This window comes from Malaclemys terrapin, chromosome 4 (assembly GCF_027887155.1).
Source record: "Malaclemys terrapin pileata isolate rMalTer1 chromosome 4, rMalTer1.hap1, whole genome shotgun sequence".
In the NCBI taxonomy this organism is placed as follows: domain Eukaryota; kingdom Metazoa; phylum Chordata; order Testudines; family Emydidae; genus Malaclemys; species Malaclemys terrapin.
The window spans coordinates 59,813,379-59,831,855 of NC_071508.1; the positions used below are offsets into that span (position 1 = coordinate 59,813,379).

General features: G+C 41.4%; 1 protein-coding gene across 3 annotated transcripts in view; it reads right to left on the reverse strand.

Annotated features, from left to right (window-relative positions):
* SYT9 (synaptotagmin 9) overlaps nt 1–18,477 on the reverse strand; it is a 127,942-nt gene that overhangs the window by 68,696 nt on the left and 40,769 nt on the right. For all 3 annotated transcript variants that reach the window (XM_054028719.1, XM_054028717.1, XM_054028720.1), the window contains exons 2-3: nt 7,785–8,136; nt 3,851–4,397 (exon numbers count right to left, since the gene is read on the reverse strand). In XM_054028719.1, the coding sequence (XP_053884694.1) occupies nt 3,851–4,397; nt 7,785–8,136 (899 nt within the window). The remainder of the gene's footprint in view (nt 1–3,850; nt 4,398–7,784; nt 8,137–18,477) is intronic.

An 18,477-nucleotide genomic window follows, 5' to 3' on the forward strand; every position in this document is an offset into this window, starting at 1 on the left:
TTGGATATAGTTCACCTCCCAATGACTTCATAAATATCTGTTTCAGTTACCTTTGGTAAATGAAATAACCAAACAATCATTCATTTCCTAATATAGCTATACAACTAATCTGAAAAGTTTTCAAAATAAATCACTTTAAAAATGTATAGTGTGTACCTTCTAAAAATGAAACCTACATCTATCTCTGAGTTGTGAAGAATATGTATTAAGGTTATAGCAACCAACAAGAATGCACTTTTATGTAGAAATCCATGATTAAATTGAACCTTTGTGACTAGTGATTTAAATGATTTAAATCAATTGATTTAAATCAAATACACCCTGCATGGTCTAATGGGGGATTCGAATGGCTTTTTTTGTGGTGAAGCTGACTTATTTCAGGTATAATTTGAAATATTCACTTGAAATAAACCATTTTGTTAGGTATTCAGTAAAGTCTGATTTGATGCACTATGTTACAGTAATGTATCAAATTGGATTAGAATATAATAAAATAGGGAATAATGTAAGATAATGGGACGTGGGATGCCTGGCTATATAATGTAATGTGATTAAAAAATATATAGCGTGTCCCTTCTAAAAATGAAACCTACATCTATCTCTGAGTTGTGAAGAATATGTATTAAGGTTATAGCAACCAACAAGAATGCACTTTTATGTAGAAATCCATGATTAAATCTAGTCTTTGTGATAGTGATTTAAATGGTTTAAATTAATTGATTTAAATCAAATCCACCCTGCATGGTCTAATGGAGGAATCGAATGGCTTTTTTTGTGGTGAAGCTGACTTATTTCATGTATAATCTGCAAATTTCACTTGAAATAGACCATTTTGTTAGGTATTCAGTAAAGTCTGATTTGATGCACTATGTTACAGTAATGTATCAAATTGGATTAGAATATAATAAAATAGGGAATAATGTAAGATAATGGGACGTGGGATGCCTGGCTATATAATGTAATGAGATGCATCAGGAACTGAAGTAGATGCACTTGAGCTCGGATGCAATATCAGAACTGTGGGTAACTTGGTAGGTTTGGTTGTATAATGCTTACTTCTGCTCTTTTGCTGGATTCTTTGAGGATTTACACACTGTGAAAGTCCACTGATTTCAGTGGGGTTACATTGGGCGTAAATCATCGTGGCATTTGGTCCCTTTTAAGTTTGATGTTTGAAAAACCAAGAAACTCAAAGTTCAACTGCTGCCAATGTTGATGCAATTCCTGCTCACAACCATTAATCAACTCAGGTTTTTCGTAACTCAACCCAGTTTTGCTTCAAAGGTTCCTGAACTTTGTCTTGTGTTCAGGTTTGTGATGAATCAGTTGAGTTTTGTACCGCAATGTTGAGTTCCCAATGGGATTTGAGATTTTGCTGCCAGTCTATCTGGCAGCTAGGAGATGCAGATAAAAGAGTGAATTCAGATTTGCTTGAACTCAGTACAAGTTCTTGAATTCTGCTGGGTTAGTTTGTCAATATTTAATGTGCTAAGTCTAACCTTTTGAATTTTTGGAAATGTTAATTGGAGAAACAAGTACTATAGAACATCATTTATCTGAACCTGTTATCTGGAAACCAACAGTAGCTGAAAGTGGGTTATGTTTCCTGCTATGCATCATTTACATTGAAAAGCCCCTGTTTATCAGAATGAATTCCATGTCCTTTGTTCTGTTTGGATCAATGTATTCTACTGTACTCTCAAATGCACCTTGACTAAAACTCTAAGGACTATAGAAGGACCCATACCTCATCATCCATGCAGAACATGTGGAACTAAAGAGTTTTAAAAATTTGAACTCAAACACAATAGAAATATTGGGGGGGGGGGCGCACATTTCCTTCACGTAAATTTGCACATGCCTGTGGGGGAGGCAGAAGCAAGAGTAGGACCTAGAGGAGCTGGAACGGGCCTGGGAGCAAGTAGGAACCCCCAGGACCCTCCTTCCCAGCCTGGAGCAAGCTGCTTACCTCCAACCTTTTTGGCCAAACCTCATTCCCTCTCCTATTCCTCCACCCCACCATTTGGATGGAGCTTCTGTCCCACTCCATCTCTTCCCCCTGTCCCCCCCCCCCATCCAATGCCAACAATGAACTTCACAGATAAGAGAGTTTAAAATAATGACAGCCAGTGTGAATACAAACATTTCCAAAACAAAATCAAGACAATAATGAATTCAGTTTTTTTAGCTCTATGGCCAATAACATGGCACATTAGCAGGTTATAGACTAGAAAGATTAAAGCACTGACTCAGGAAAACATCCCTGTATAGAACAGCATTTAGCACATGCTTAACTTTAACTATGTGCATAAGTCCCACGGAAGTCAAAAGGAATTTTAAGTAAGGGTGCTGGGACAATTTGTACAGTGGGGGCTCCTGAGAGCCATTGAACCAAACAGTAAACCCCTATATGATGGAAACAGTCAACCTGTGAAACTCTTTGCCAGAGGATGTTGTGAAGGCCAAGACTATAACACAGTTCAAAAAAGAACTAGATAAATTCATGGAGGATAGGTCCATCAATGGCTATTAGCCAGGATGGGCAGGGATGGTGCCCCTAGCCTCTGTTTGCCAGAAGCTGGGAATGAGCAACAGGGAATGGATCACTTGATGATTACCTGCTCTGTTCATTCCCTCTGGGGCACCTGGCATTGGCCACTGTCAGAAGACAGGATACTGGGCTAGATGGACCTTTGGTTTGACTCAGTATGACCGTCCTTATGTTCTTAAACCACTTCAAGCCAGGGAATACAGCAGCACCTTAGTTCCAGCACCTATGACTTTAAGTACACTCTTAAATGCTTTTTAGGATTGGGGCCTAAATGACTTACACTCTTTTGCTGTTATTGACTTACTGACACTAAAGAGTGGAATCTGCAAGACTACAGTTCCATAAAACAAATGAAATATTTATTGGCTTCTGGAACCAGTAGTTTCACCTTGTGAGCTCTGAAATGCATGGGCTCTTTTTTCACACTGGAGAATGCTGAAGTCCCATTAATACTAATGGGAGGTTTGCCTATGCCATGAGAGAAGTATAAAGCCCCTGACCTCTGAAAGTACTGTCTGTTTTGTAGCAGGTGCCCAGAGAGTGTTCCTACGTAGGCCCCTATACTAAAGGTTGTCAAGACAGCAGGAATATTAGTAGATTATAGTAAAGATGTTCCCCTGCTTCTTTTTAAATACAGCTTCCTTCAGAAAATGCCCCTAGCAGCGCAGCACTACACAAATCTAGTACCCGTGACCTGCCTCCTGGAATGTAACCTGAGACGGTCCTTGTATGGATTTGAGTTTTCATATCCTTCATGACATCTTCAAACTTTCCTCTCATTTTAGGTCGTGGCTACTAACTGCTGGTGCTAGGTTTGAACTCAAATATTCCCCTTGTTTGTAGGTGCAAGGTCAGCTGACTTTGTCAGAATGACTTTCTATGGGAGGTTGATGGAAGCCATGCGAAAATCTTCAATTTCCAAACTGAGGTCAATAGCATCCTAGAATATATGTGGAAAATAATGCAAACCACAGAAAAGTAGAGCGAGAAAAGAAAATATAACATTCCCTGGGGTAAGTGAGGGTTAGAGAATAGATTTTTGTGGCTTTCCTCCCCTGCAAACAAGATAATGATTAACCTTCAGTAATTCCTACATAAAGGACATTTCTAATGCTGTCCAGTAAAGGTAAAATGAGGACGTTCCGTGGATTGTGATCAAATGTTGAGAGAAAGAGAAAAAAAATCATTTTCTCCATAAATCTACCATGGAGAACTTTTATCGCCAGTTAAAAAAAGGTACAGGTTATAAACTATTAAATTACCACATAAAATCTCAAAATGAAAAGGTGTCATACTCACATTGGTGACATACTCAATATCCCTCCAAATATTACTTTCCCTGGGAAAGTCTGCCAAATCTAAAAAATTATCCACTATCACTTGGCCAATCAAGTCATGCCTGGAGAATCTGTCAAAGTCATACACAGAGAAGTGGAGTTTCCTTGTGGTCAGATCATTGTATGGAACGGGAAATAAAAAAACTTCATCAAACACTGGGTTTAGGGTCTTTCTATGCACTTTAGTCTGTTGTTTTGTTTTTCTATCCGGAAGCAAATAGATCTTCACATAAGGGTCTGAAGTTCCAGAAAAGTCCTTTGCTGGCAGGTTGACAGCTTTGTGAATCTTCACTATCAATTGCTCTAAATCACAATCATATTTCAGAATGAAGTTGAGTTTCCCACAGGCCTTGCTGTTATTCCTCCGGCCATCATCGGTATCCACTGATCTTTGCTTATACAACTCTGGCTTAATGCGTCCAATCCCCGTCAGCTGCTCCTGTTTTTGAAGCTGCTGGATGTTGAAGTCAGGGTTTGAGAGATTGAGCTGTCTTCGGATTGAATTGTGCCTTAAGGGAAAAATGACAGAAACTAAACTGATTACATTGTTAGGTGCTGTGTGATTCTGGTCTGTATAAAGGACCTATTATTTATTTTCATTTTGCTTTCCTTAGCCATGATTTTGGGTTGTATGGTGCCACAGGGTTTGATTTTTACTTCTATACACCTATAGAGCACAATATCCCTTTTAATGAGTAGAAGGATACTTATATTAGCCAAAAGTTACTATAGTTCTCTTCATATTGGACTCATGGTGTTTGCAGAATTTCAGTTCCTATACCTCAAGCTGGCAATAAGTACTCTCCAAAATTGGTTGAAACACATAATAACATCCCCTGTTAGATAAAACTCACAAGAACGCTGCAAAATCATTGACTCCCAAGAAAAGCTTAGAAGTGTATAGTATTCAATCTAACTGCATATGTAGCCCATAAAGGAAATGGACCAAATTCATGGCTGGTGCAAATCCACAGAGGTCAGTGGACTTAAGTACACCAGGTATGAATTTGTCCCAATAAGTGTAATAATTATTATAAATATTAATACTTAACACTTGCCATCTTCAAAGGGCTTTGTAAATACAGAGACAAATCCCATTAAATATAAGGGTGTAACACCTATGTAACTGAGAGCAGAGTTGGTCCCATAAGCTAAGTAACAGTTTACGTTGAATTTGCAGATATCTTGTCTATAGCGACAGGAGGAGATATTTCCCAACATCTGTATTTACTGATGGAACCTACTACTTGGTTCACAAACTGGTTATTCTAATTTAAATGATTTTGCTGCTTGTTCCTATCAAGCTGGTTTGCCTCTCAGAACTCCTAGCTGATATAGTAAGTGTTGTAATACTTAGAATGAAAGGCTGCTTTAGTTTCATTGCTCCTAGGAGAGAAAGTTACTTTTAGTTTCAGTCCAGTGAGATTTATTATCTAGACTTGGTTATTGTGATTGAAATTTCCACTCCACAAGAAGATTGCAGAAATCAAATTTGTAGTTCTTGTATGGCAGTGGGATGTGAAAGCTGGATTAGGTAAAACCTTAATCCTACACAAGTTGGATTTTATATTTTTCCCCAATTAATATACAGCAATCATGCAACATATTGTAGAAACAAAATGAGGTGAACATAAAAAGGAAAACCTGGGAAAATCTTAGCATAGGATTAGTCAAAAATTATTTATATTGAATATAATCAGCATTTTTTCTGTGCTGTTATCATTTCCGGAAAGTGTGTGCATTAAAACAAAAGCATTGTCTCTTATAATCCATCTATTTCTTCACCCTTACTGCACAATAAAAGCATAATTATGTTGTTGTGCATCAGTAATTTCCATGACAAGATATTATGCCACAAATAAGGAATTATACAATTTAACCCCTAGCATTCTCGACAGATCATCGAGATGCTGTAATGCTACTGGTGTGTGGGTTAGTATATTATCTACATTGTATAGGTGATGAAAGACACACAGCAAAGGCCATAACTGGCCAAAGACTAGAATCCTGGTTCTCAGTTTTGTGCTTGCTAGACTCCACTGTCTCACATACAATATCTTACACAGCTTGCATATGTGAGCTCCCAGGTCACAGCTGTTCAAACAAAAAAAAGGCATACTGTAGTAGGGGATCAAATTGCATGCATGAATCAAAATGAGTATTTATTCTTTTCTTGTACCCCATACAGAGTTTATTTCCAAAATTGACTTAAGTGCGACAGTGTTTCACCAATGGCCAAAAAAAAAAAAAAAAAAAAAAGTGATGATGATGATGATAATAGTAACGTTAATCCCGCAATTTCCTCTTTTTATCTTTTCCTGGAGGATGTTGCCTCCTGCCCCTCCCCAGCCCTAAACTGTCTTTTATCGAGCACCAACAAGAGGCACTGGTTTGGCTGAGTAAATTTCATTGCCTTCCTTTTTTTTTGTGTCTCTGATATTTTCCCTTCTACCCATCCTCTCCATTATTTGCCACTGATTTACCCCTCTCACTCCCTTTTGCTGTTCCTTTGCTCCTGCTTTATAACACTCCTCCATTTTACTGCTGTCCAGAGACACTTTGGGATTAGACACTCCACAGTGCTACAGCCATGTGCTTCCCTGCTGTACTCTCTGTGCAATACTGTTGACTTCTGTGGTGTTGTATGGTTTGTTAACCAGTATAGATGTGGTCCTCTGACAGTGAATGTGAGGGCCCTTTTTACATCCAACATCTAATGCTAGTGGTATTGTTAGTGAACCACAGAGCATGGGGCAAACTTTTACAGGGGTTTGAAAACAGAACAACATTAGCTCCATACCACAGCTATCCGATTACAAATCCAATCTGAAATCAACCTTGCATGTGGCTCTGTGTGACAGTTATGACAATGCCCTCTCCACAGACTCCTAGAAAAGACTCTGAAGGAGCCTCCCTTACACTGATCTACAGCCAGTGGAAAAAAGATTACAAAATATGTCCATGTACATGGAGCCTTTGCTTTATAGTATGTGTGGTGTTTGTTGAGCCTTCTGTTCTTCTAGGCCAAGTCTTCTCACACCTAAACCTGGGTCTGTCAACAATTATTCAACTTTAACCGCTGTTACAGCACCTTATCTTAAAGTACACCCTGCAGGCAAGAACCCTTGCCAAACCCACTCCAGTCAGATGCTCAGATGAGTTATTGAGGAGCAATGAGGAGATACTTCTCCAGGTACAGTACACCTGCATTAGCTCAGAAATCCACTAATTGACTGTTTACGTGCTGATCCTTTTTCTGGCTGCATGCAGCCTAATCCTATTATCACCTGCCCCTACACACTCTCACATTCTCCCCTTCTCCCCTTTCCTGTTCCCTTATACGCTGGCACTCTAGTTCCTCTGCCTCCATCTAATCTTGCTCAGTCAGTTTTCCCCCACAGTCAAGGCTGTGGCTAAAACTTATCACCTTTAATCCTATTTCTAACTCTCACAAGTGTTTCATTAGCCTGCCCTATTTTTCTCTTTTGATGGTTGTTGAAATCTTTGCAGAGCCCTCAGCATTGATGATAAGTTCAAATGAACACGATTAACAAGATTCAGTGTAGGCTGTTCTTTTGTTCTACAGGGCACCGACCTTCCTCGCTGTTTGGTTCAGCTTATAAGGGGGAGACACAGATGATGCAGTAGTTGTTCATGTTGGAAAAAAATGGATTGCCCCTGTGGCTACTATGGAAGCACCTTCCTAATTTTAAAGCCATCCATCATCCATCACACCCCAACACACACAGGATTTGATATAACCATTAAAGTAGAAGAATGAGGCATGTAAAATATACATCTGCAGTCAGGCTCTATGTTAGCTAATAAAGTGTAACTCTCTTGGTCTCATCTCCATTCATAATGATTATCATTAGAAAGAAATTACAGCTACTGACCGAGCAGAAGAGGTTGGTTCTGTGATTTGGCGATGCATTCGGACATTGTGCACACAATTCTCCTTGGTCCCTGCCTGAGCATCTAATGGAATATCAGGGGAGGTGTGGCTAATCTTTAGGGAGGACTCCGGGTAGGAAGTGGGCTGCCCCAGGTAATCCTCACTGTATTCATGGTCATTGGTCTCTGTGTCTGTATAGTTCAGCGATTCCTGCTTGTTGTCTTTGCTCCCAGAGGGCAGGCCACGTTCTCGCCAAGGGATCCAGCAAAGCTTCCAGGACACAAACAGAGACACACCAAAGAGAGCAAGTCCACAGGCTGTGACAACTAAGGACAGCAAGCTTACTGAGATATCTGCAAAGAAGAAAAATAAGAGACATGTCACATTTTTCCTCCTGTTCGGATATGGCTCTGTGCAGCTCCAAAGGGGCACACATTATGGAACTAATCTTTCTTTACATATTGCTTTTCTACTGGATTGCAAAAAATAAGCACTGGTTGCTGCAACATTCAGGTCACAGAAACAGAACAAAATGTTTTCCCTCCATTTCCTCCAGAAAAATTAAGGTTCATTAATGTCTTGCTGTAAATAAAATATTAATGAATTATAGTTTTGAAATGTATTGTTAATATTGGACACAGGCTCTGTGACTTCTGGCCTTCACTAATGCTACAGGAGAGCATTAAACACCATTTAAAGTGATTTTCATCAGCCTAAACTGCTCTCCATTCTATCTTGGTATAAATGTCATACTTGGGAAAGCTTCTCTGTCTCACTCACAGAAGCTGGTCCAATAAAAGATATTACCACCTTGTCTCTCTAATATCCTGGGACCAGCACAGCTACAACAACATTGCATACTTGGGAACATACATTGCTATGGTCTTTCTGGCATAGGTGTAAGGGAAATGTACAATATTTAGACTTTTCAAAGAGTGTCTTCCATTTTATCTACCGATAGAGATTTTTTCAGTGAAACAGCACTTAAAAGAGTAAAATGAAAAAAATCCTCTATTGCCTTTCAAAATGTTTTTCTGTCTCAGTTGCCCCTATGGCAGGTGTTGAGCTATCATGTGCCCTCTTTGCCATGGGAAGCCAGCACTACACAATGAGGTTCAGCAGCCTTTGTATGGGTTCATCCTGAGGTAGTGCTTGAGTTCTTTTCCTGCGTAAAGTTGGGGAGGGGGTATGGCTGGTGGAATGAGGAATCAAACTAGAGATGGAAGAGGCGTGTTCAGCCATCTGTTCATCTTCCTGCCAGTGCAGGATTGTTCCCTACAATACACTTTCTGTTGCCTTGTTCAGTTCAGTTTCAAATGCCTCCTGTATTGGGGCTTTCACCACTAGCCTTGCGGTGAATATTCCACAATTTAATATATATAATTTATAATACCTGTCAAGATATTTTCCCCCAAATTTACCATAAATATTCAGTATTTTAATTCAATTCCTTCTAATTCTAGCCTCTTTCTCTACTTTGCGTGTGCACTCTTCAGATATTTTTACCTGGTAATGTTGTGTCCCCCTGGTCATCATTTCACTATGGTACAGCTACCTGTACAAGGTCAAGTGCCTTAATTTTTGTGCTCTTCTCTGAAACCCTTGCAGTTGGTCTACATATCCCTCTGGTCCTCAGGGGATGTGGAGGTGGATTCTTTGCAAACCTTTCACAGATCTTAGCATTATCTTGTCCTATAGGTATTATTTGATGGTTGGAGTTTTGTTTTTTAAATTGTACTTTAGGAAAATTACTGACTGAAACAGCTGTTTTGATAGTGATCACATTTTCTAAATGAGTTTCATTATGGGTTACACAATATACTATGTCCCAAGCACAATTAGTAGGGACTCCATTTTGTTGCATCAAACTACAACACAGCCTTATTACTGCAATTTCCCACACTGTGTAAAAATACTAAATATCACTATAGTCTCACCTCTCCAGCTTACTGCTAGACTAAAGTTTCAAACAGCTGCACAAGATTTAGTCATACAGCTCCCAATAAGAGTCACTTATGCAACTGTGTGTGTGACAATTCAGGTGAAACAAACCTCAGCCAATCCTAAAGGAGAATACTCTCTGTCTCCCAAGGAGAACGCTATAAGCTGCAGCCACTCCCAAAGGCCGGGCAGGTTAAATCTCTGCTATTGCTGCAAAAGCCAGTCTCACTCAGCCCTAGTCTACACTACAAACTTATGTCAGTATAACTAGCTCGCTCAGGAAAATCCACACCCCCAAGTAATGCAGTTATACTGACCTAACCCCCAGTGTAGACAGGACTATGTCAATGGGAGGGTTTCTCCTGTTCACATAGTGTCAAGGTTTAGTCCCCATTCTGAACTTTAGGGTACAGATGTGGGGACCTGCATGAAAGACTCCTCCTAGCTTATTTACCAGCTTAGGTTAACAATTTCGCTGCCACCACCAAATGATTTAAACAAACTTTTAGGGAAGAGTCATTTAGAACTCTACCTTTCCCCAAATCTCTCCCAAGTCTCTAACCGCCCCCCCTTTCCTGGGCAGATTTGAGACTAATTCCTCCCCCCCAAATCTTTACACCCCTTTCCTGGGTAGACTCGAGAGAATTTCCTCACCAATTCCTGGTGAACACTGATCCAAAACCCTTGGATCTTAAAACAATGAAAAATCAATCAGGTTCTTAAAAGAAGAATTTTAATTAAAGAAAAAAAGGTGAAAGGAATACCTCTGTGAGATAACATGCAAGATAATCTCCCAGACAACAGATTCAAAACACAGAGGGTTTCCCTCTGGGCAAAACTTTAAAGTTACACAGAAACCCAATTTGATTCTCCCTCTATTTTGCAAAAAGAAATCACAAATAGAAATAAAAGTAATTTAGTACATTCCTTCTCTAATTACTCATTATCCTATAGGAGTGTGATGGTTCCTCTCCTCCGTCAGGCAAAAGCACACAGAGAACAGACAAAGGACTGTTTTCCCCCCTCCCAACTTTAAAGTATCTTGTTCCCTTATTGGTTCTTCTGGTCAGGTGTCAGCTAGGTATTGTAAAAGCAGCAAAGAGTCCTGTGGCACCTTATAGACTAACAGACGTATAGGAGCATGAGCTTTCGTGGGTGAATACCCACTTCTTTGGATGCATGTAGTGGAAATTTCCAGAGGCAGGTATGAATATGCAAGCAAGAGTGAGTCAGGCTAGAGATAACGAGGTTAGTTCAATCAGGGAGGATGAGGCCTTCTTCTAGCAGTTGAGGTGTGAACACCAAGGGAGGAGAAACTGCTTTTGTAGTTGGCTTGCCATTCACAGTCTTTGTTTAATCCTGAGCTGATGGTGTCAAATTTGCAGATGAACTGAAGCTCAGCAGTTTCTCTTTGAAGTCTGGTCCTGAAGTTTTTTTGCTGCAGGATGGCTACCTTTAAATCTGCTATTGTGTGTCGAAGTGTTCTCCTACAGGTTTTTGTATATTGCCATTCCTAATATCTGATTTGTGTCCATTTATTCTTTTCTAAACAACTGTGGGTTTCTTCCTTGACTCAAATCATTTGGCTATTGGCAAACCGAGGATGGGTCATGCATGTGCTAGTTCCATACTGCTGCCATGTGTTCAGGAAAACCCCACCTTATACTAGGTGTTTTCCCAGCTATTTATTATTCAATGTGTGTTGGGAGGAGAATCCATCAGAAAGCGACACTGCACAGCAGGATAAGGAGATGTGTAAATCTCTTTCACTGTCCTCTTTTTATCTTATATCTGCTCTCACTCATTCCTTATCATTTTGTTTTGTGTTTTGGGGGATTTTTTGGGGGGGTGGAAGTATGGGGATAGTTTCACACTTCCATGAAGTTGCAGTGGGGCTAAATACTATGGCCAAAGCATTAAGTGACCCTAGACAGTAATTTGCAGGTAATCACTGTGGGTACTTAACATTTGACTTGCATGGTTTCAAATACCAGGCAGATACAATTCCTTTAGACAACTAGGGGCACTATAACCCTTGTGATACTGTGAGCAGCTTGAGGGACTGTAGCCCCAATTAATGAGTATTTCAGCTGCATCTTCTGTCTGATTGTAAAAGGGCAAGGCTCCCATGGAGCTGTTCCCATATTACCTACTATTTCATATTGATTTTTCTCCAGTAACTTTTCCTCCATCTCTCCAGCTGTTTCTCCGTTTTCCTGAGCCTGTTTAGCTATATTCCCATGTGCTTTGTTCTTCAGCCTGATGTCAGTGGCTCACTCTGCTTTTTGATGAGAGTAGAAAGGATCCTCATTGTGTGTATTTGCAAAGGTTACAGCCATGTAAGGCTTGGCTACACTTGTGAATTACAGCGCATTAAAGGAGCCCCAGGCGCACTAGCTCACTAACCATCCACACTGGCAAGGCACATAGAGCGCTTTGACTCCACGGCTAGAGCACTCCTGGTACTCCACCTCGGTGAGTGGAATAACATTTGCTGTGCCACCGCTGGAGCGCCGCAGTGCCAGTGTGAATGAGGTGTTGCATTACTGCGCTCTGATCAGCCTCTGGAAACATCCCATAATCCCCTTAAGTCAAGTGGCCACTCTTGTCATTGTTTTGGATATGTCCTTTGAAAGCTCCGTTTGACAGCCAGCTGCTTATCTGCTCCGAGACAAAACAACCATTACTGTGGAATACTGTGTGTGAGAGAGAGAGGCGGAGGGGGGGGGGAGGAGGTCTGCTGTTGTCTGAACTTACAAGACAGTATGCTAACATGCTCTCAGCCCCCCAAAAACCCACTCTCTCTCCCCCCACATACACACAACACACTCCCTGTCACACTCCACCCTACCCCACCCCATTTGAAAAGCACGTTGCAACCACTTGCAAGCTGGGATAATTACCACAATGCACTGCTCTCTGTGGCCATTGCAAGAGCTGCTAATGTGGCCACGCTAGTGCTCTGGCAGCTGTCAGTGTGGACAGACTACAGCGCTTTCCCTACTCAAAGTGCTCTACAGCTGCAAGTGTAGCCATGCCCGTAGTGCGAGCGAGTACCTGAATTGTGGTGACACTTAGGACCTCAGAGGGTAGTCTTTTCAGTTAGCTCAGCTTTCCCAGGAATTATTGCAACATGTATGTGACACTACTATTGGAGATGGGCCCAAACTGCAACTGCAAATCAGAGCTCTTCCAAGTACGGTAAACTGGATTGTGGATTTACATACAAACCTGGATTTGGTATTAGTGTGGAAGAGCACTGGATTGGATTGTACTTCAGAAGGAACAATTCCTCTACCAGCTCATCAGCATGCAACCATAGCGTGTATATTGCACTGTTCCTTTGGATAGTGGAACCTGGTGCCTATTAGCTGGGGTCCTGCCTCCTTTGCACCCCTTTGGGATGATCTGTGCTCTTGGAGCTCTAGAAGGGATAAATCTCCTGAATGGACTGCTATTGTGCCTGAGTTGTGGGTAGTAGAAATGGCAATGATAGGGGAAAAGACTTCTTTCACCCTTCCCTCTCCTGGTGCAACACTGCTAGGGCCAAGCAACTTGTGTTACAGAGGAGGTCAGCCTAGATGATCACAAGGGCTCCTTCTGGCTGTATAGTCTACACTGCAGAACAACATAGCCCATAGTCCATTTCATCCTTTGGAGTCATACAGGTTATTTACATCTTTATTTTACTACCTCCTCTCTGTGAAAAAGATTGCAAACTAGACACAGCTTTTTAAAGTTGGATCTATTTGTTTGTAGTCTTGGCATCGGCCTAATAATTTTGCATACGGCGTTTCCTGGAGTCATAACAGTAGGGAGCTAGAACTGTGCTATTTCTTCAGCAGGATTTTTCTGCATTTTAGTCTCATGTTTCTCTATTCCTGCTGATTGAAATCTTCTGTAAATCACCAATTTTATTTTTTGGATCTAAGTTTTGGAACTTTAGTTAATTCATTCTAATTTTCCAATAGAATAGGACAATATTTTGACATAACAACAGGATCTAAGGGCCAGCTCCAGGCCCTGCTTTACATAGTAATAAGCTACACATTAATCCTTTTCTCACCACAGATACAATGCTGTGCCAGGTCAATCAGGCCCAATACAGCAGTGGAAGCAGAGAGGTTTCATGCTCCCTCTGTGGCAAGGACCAGCAGATCTCCTCCACAGCATGCGAGCACCTCATAGCCAAGCAGCCTTCCACAGAACTCTGTCCCCTTTCTCCCTGCATAGGGCACACAGGGGTTAGTGTGAGCAGTGGAAAGGGGGTGGAGTCAGAAAGCAAAAGAAATTACACCTCCAGACCTATCTATACATTCCACACCCTCATAAGACACAGAAAAGGGACCTCTAGCGAGGGCTTGGGAGACTATTGGTTAAGATTTCTCTGTCTGCCCAGCTCTCAGTTGCCATGGGGTTTATTAGCCCGAGATAGGGATTCACAGATGCAGTTCAGCACTGTCTACGGGGAGGTCCCTGCCGTAAACCCAACAGTTCATTCATCCTCCTTGCCTGATTAAGAGATGGAATTGAGGTGTGCACATCCTCAGTCCTTCCCTGACATCATAGTCAGATTGGGCCTGGGGAGCACAGAGTCACTAGGATTTATGGCCCTTGAGAATCTGATTAGTTTTCCATGGCTGCAGATAGTGCTGGGATTTTGCCATAAATGATCATTTGTAATACATAATGTTACGGGACTTAGCTGTCCAAGGATCAGGCAATTACAATAATAAAATCCAGGAGCCACCTATATGCATTTTTTGTTTGATTTAAAACATATTCTAATCTAAATGAAGTCTCACATTCCTGTCATATATACACACGCAAATCGGCCTCTCTAAGGGATTTTCATGCATACTCCTCAAGGAACCAGTCGTTCCCCCACTGAAATGAATGACAAACTTCTGGCTGATTGTCCTGGGAGCAGGACAGGTCCTTTGTCTTCAAAATACATTTTCCAAGGTGTACGTGTGTGTGTGAGAGAGAGAGAGAAAGAGAGAGAAACCTTAAGTAAAACTACCCCAGGCTTTCTGGAATACCACATTCAGTTCTGGACACCTCAACACTAAACAGAGACACACACACTGGAGGTAGTTTACGGGAAACTAAAATTAATAGATGCTTAAGGGAACTGAGGTTATTGGCTTACAAGACAAGATTAGATGAGCCAGAGATGACAATTGGAAGAGCTAAGCAATGACTACGGAACTTGTGGGGAAGGAGACTGGGTGATAGTCTGATAATATGTAAAGGGTGTAAACACCCAGGGCAGCATTCCGATTCAGATTATGTTTGTGTGAAAAATAGGTCTCCTCAGACCTTGGGTCCAAGAGTATATGAACAAACAGGTCTTCTCACAAGCTTATTCCTTCCCTGGTGCAAGTTGGTGGGAAATAACCTCTGTACTCATTGGCCAGGTTATCTGTGCCAGAGCAGGGGGCTGGACTGGGATGGGTATAGGCCAACAGTAAATTATAACCCACTGGGAGTGAGAAGGAACCAGGGTAGGATTTGCCTCTACACAACCCCTTGCAACGCCTCTGAATATAGCTCCAAGAAGAGAAAGGAACTGGTGAGGGTAGACAATGGGGTATGTAAATAGGAGATCGGGGTAACGGGAATACAGGTAAATTTGATATATTTGGTATATATTGATATACCTTCAAGTGATACATTAAAAATGGGTGCTTTATTGATTGGGACATTTAAAACTAGACTGAACAATGCATTAGTAATGGACTCTAGGTTGGACAACCTGCACCCCAGGCAGGTGACCTGCAGGAACTAATAGGGTTTTTTTCAGCTCTATTTTTTATGATTCTCTGACAAGATCAGCAGATCTGCTTCACTCAGACCCCCTAAATTGCGCTCTCCCAACCTGATGACCTTGCTTTTTGCAGAAATCCTCATTTATTCGTTGGCTTTTAGGAGGCTTCAGCTGAATGAGGTCATCTGCTCATGTTAGGGATCAGGAATATTTTTATCTACAAGGTTTTTTTAAATGTGGGGAAAACCTTTGAAGACTGAGTGAAAATGGAAACCTTTGAGACTTTTTCTTGTTAAGGTGCAGCAGAGTGTTGCTATCCTTGGGGGTCCAAGAGTGAATTTATAGCAGAAAGCTTTTTTTTCCTTCGTGCTTCTTCCCCAGAGAGGAGAAGAAATGTGCTGAAGGCTTCTGTAGACTGTGCTTCTGGAAGGTAATTTTGGAGATCTGGCCTTTTGTATTTCATTTTCTCTTTTGCAAAGAGAGAAATGCTAAACAGGTGTGAAAGGAGAGAGAGACTAAAAGACACAAATAAACAAGACGGGGAAAAAGTCTGAAGAAGTGAGACATCTTAAAAATGTCAAAACCAAAGAACCTATTTGAACAAAACTGAACATTCAAGCTTTTATGCTGCTCTTTTATGCTTATGAACAGAAGTTGGCCTTTGTAAGCCCATGATGCTGTCAGCCTGAGGCCGTCCCTAAATTTGGCAACTCAAAATGTAGAGAAGAACCTCAGCTTGCTTGCTTTCTTTTTTAAAAAGTAAGTTTCAAGCCCTTCCTGTTGCCAAAATACACTTGAAAATGTAACCAGATCAGTAGAGTTGAAAGCAGTCAATGATTTTCGTAAAGATTTTAGGTTAGTCCCAGTTTGTAAAGGGCTACCTAGAACTTCTGAAGTCACAAATCCTTCTGGCTGGTGGAAGGCTAGTGGCCCCAAGAGAATACTAGCTTAGCTGGGGATTTTTTCTTTGTAAAATTTCTCTAAATGTTGGCTGCAAACAGAACCCATCACAAACAACTGGGCTCCTATTCTCTTGGAACAGGAATTAAGGGGAATGGAGTGGGGGAAAAGAGAATTCAAAGATGTACCCCCACAACTCCAGTCTCTCGCACACACACTTTACATAAATCATTACTGTCAGGATGATGTTAGTGCCTACAATGTGCTAGCTGTGTCCAAACTTACACAAAGACAAAGCCTCTGCCCTGAAGAACTCACAACTTAAGAAAGTAAAACTCAAACAAAACAATGGGGAACGATGGGAAAGATATCAGCTGTTCCCAATGGGTCCTTGATCTAGTCATTGATTGGCTAATATTTTGTTGGCACCTCTGTAGAAGTGGGTTTTGAGGAGAGGGCTCACTTATGAATCAGTTCAGGGCAGGTATTCCATGCATAAAGGAAGAAAGAATGAAGACAGTTGTGGGAAAATAGTTATAGGGTGACTGAGGCTGGCATCATTGGTTTACATTTTCAAGTCTTTTTTCACAAAGGGTAGAAATTTTTTAAAAGTGAAAGGTGAGAGTCTGCCTGATAGGGTCTTTGGTCTGTGGTGCTAAATGTGGGCTCATATGACCCTTCCCTCCCACTTCACAAGCCCCTCCTGCCTGGAATACACAGGAGATGTTGGATCTCCAGGGTCTGTGGGGAGAAGAGGCTGTGCAGGCACAACTCCAATCCAGCCTTAGAAATGTTGTCTTATATGAGCAGATCTTGGGGCATGAAGGAGGGACCAGCAGTACTGCCACATAAAAGCCAAGGAGCTGTGGCAGGTGTACCAGAAGGCCTCGTGGATACTTCAGAGTCGTCTGAGTCAGAGGCCCCCACTGTGAAGCGTAAGGAGGACGTGTTGGACAAGGAAGAGGAGGAGGAGTATGGGGGACAGGCAACCAAGGGATCCAGGTGCACAGCAAGCCAGGAAATATTTTTTAATCCAGCGCAGTTCAGCCAGTCCGTACAGTCCAGCACAGTTGAGCCTTATGCAGGGGAAGGAACTCCGGTAAGTATGCTGTTTGCTTTGAAATTACAGGGATCAAACCCCCAAAGTAGCAGAACACATCTGTTGATTTGCTCATTTTTACATAAGCTAGAAGAGGTAGTGAAACAACCAGTAGAGGTAGAATTGCTGTCTGCTTGTCATCCCCCTCTAGAATTAGGCAGAGGGGGCCCCGTAGAACACTGTTTATGTGCACTGGGATGTCTGGTGAATCCTGGTGGTGGTCCCTCCTCCATGCCCTGAGTGAGGGGTGGTTCCTTGCCAGCTGGCCACTGCGCAGCAGAGTTCACAAAGGTGACCAGAGCGATCAGGGTGACGCATTGTGGGGGACACCGCCAGGAGGCTACTAACAGTCAATGCAAGTAACGCACCGTCTATACTGACACTATGTTGACCTAACTACATCAGCCTTGACTCTATGCTGGTTGTGGGGGTGGTGTTAAGTCAGGGTAACAGGGCAGTTATGTGGGTGGGAGTGAAATTTAAGTGTAGATGCATACACATCTACATCGACATAAGCTGCCTTGCATTGATTTACCTGTGTAGTGTAGACCAGGCCTCAATAAGGTCACTATAATTTTGTACCTAAAATATTTAGATTTGTTTAGTTTAGCTTTTAGATTATTAAAATAGTAAGTGATATCAGTCAACCCACTGTACCGGGTTTACCTTGTACACCTATTTTCTTATCTTCATCTCAACAGTTTTATCCTTCAGACAGACTTTGGTGGATTGTATAGGCTGCATTTAGGCCATGATTCAGCAAATCACTTAAGCATATGCTGATTTAAATGGGACATAAGCACATCTTTAGAGTTAAGTGTATGCTTAAATATTTTGCTGAAGAAGGATGGACTGAAGCAGTGCTTTGCTGAATTGGGACCAAAATGTAATCTGGATAATGTTTTGCCATGCTATCTGAATACTTTTTTTATACACAGTTAGAAATTCAAAACTACCATTGTGGTTTTTGCTATTTATTACAAG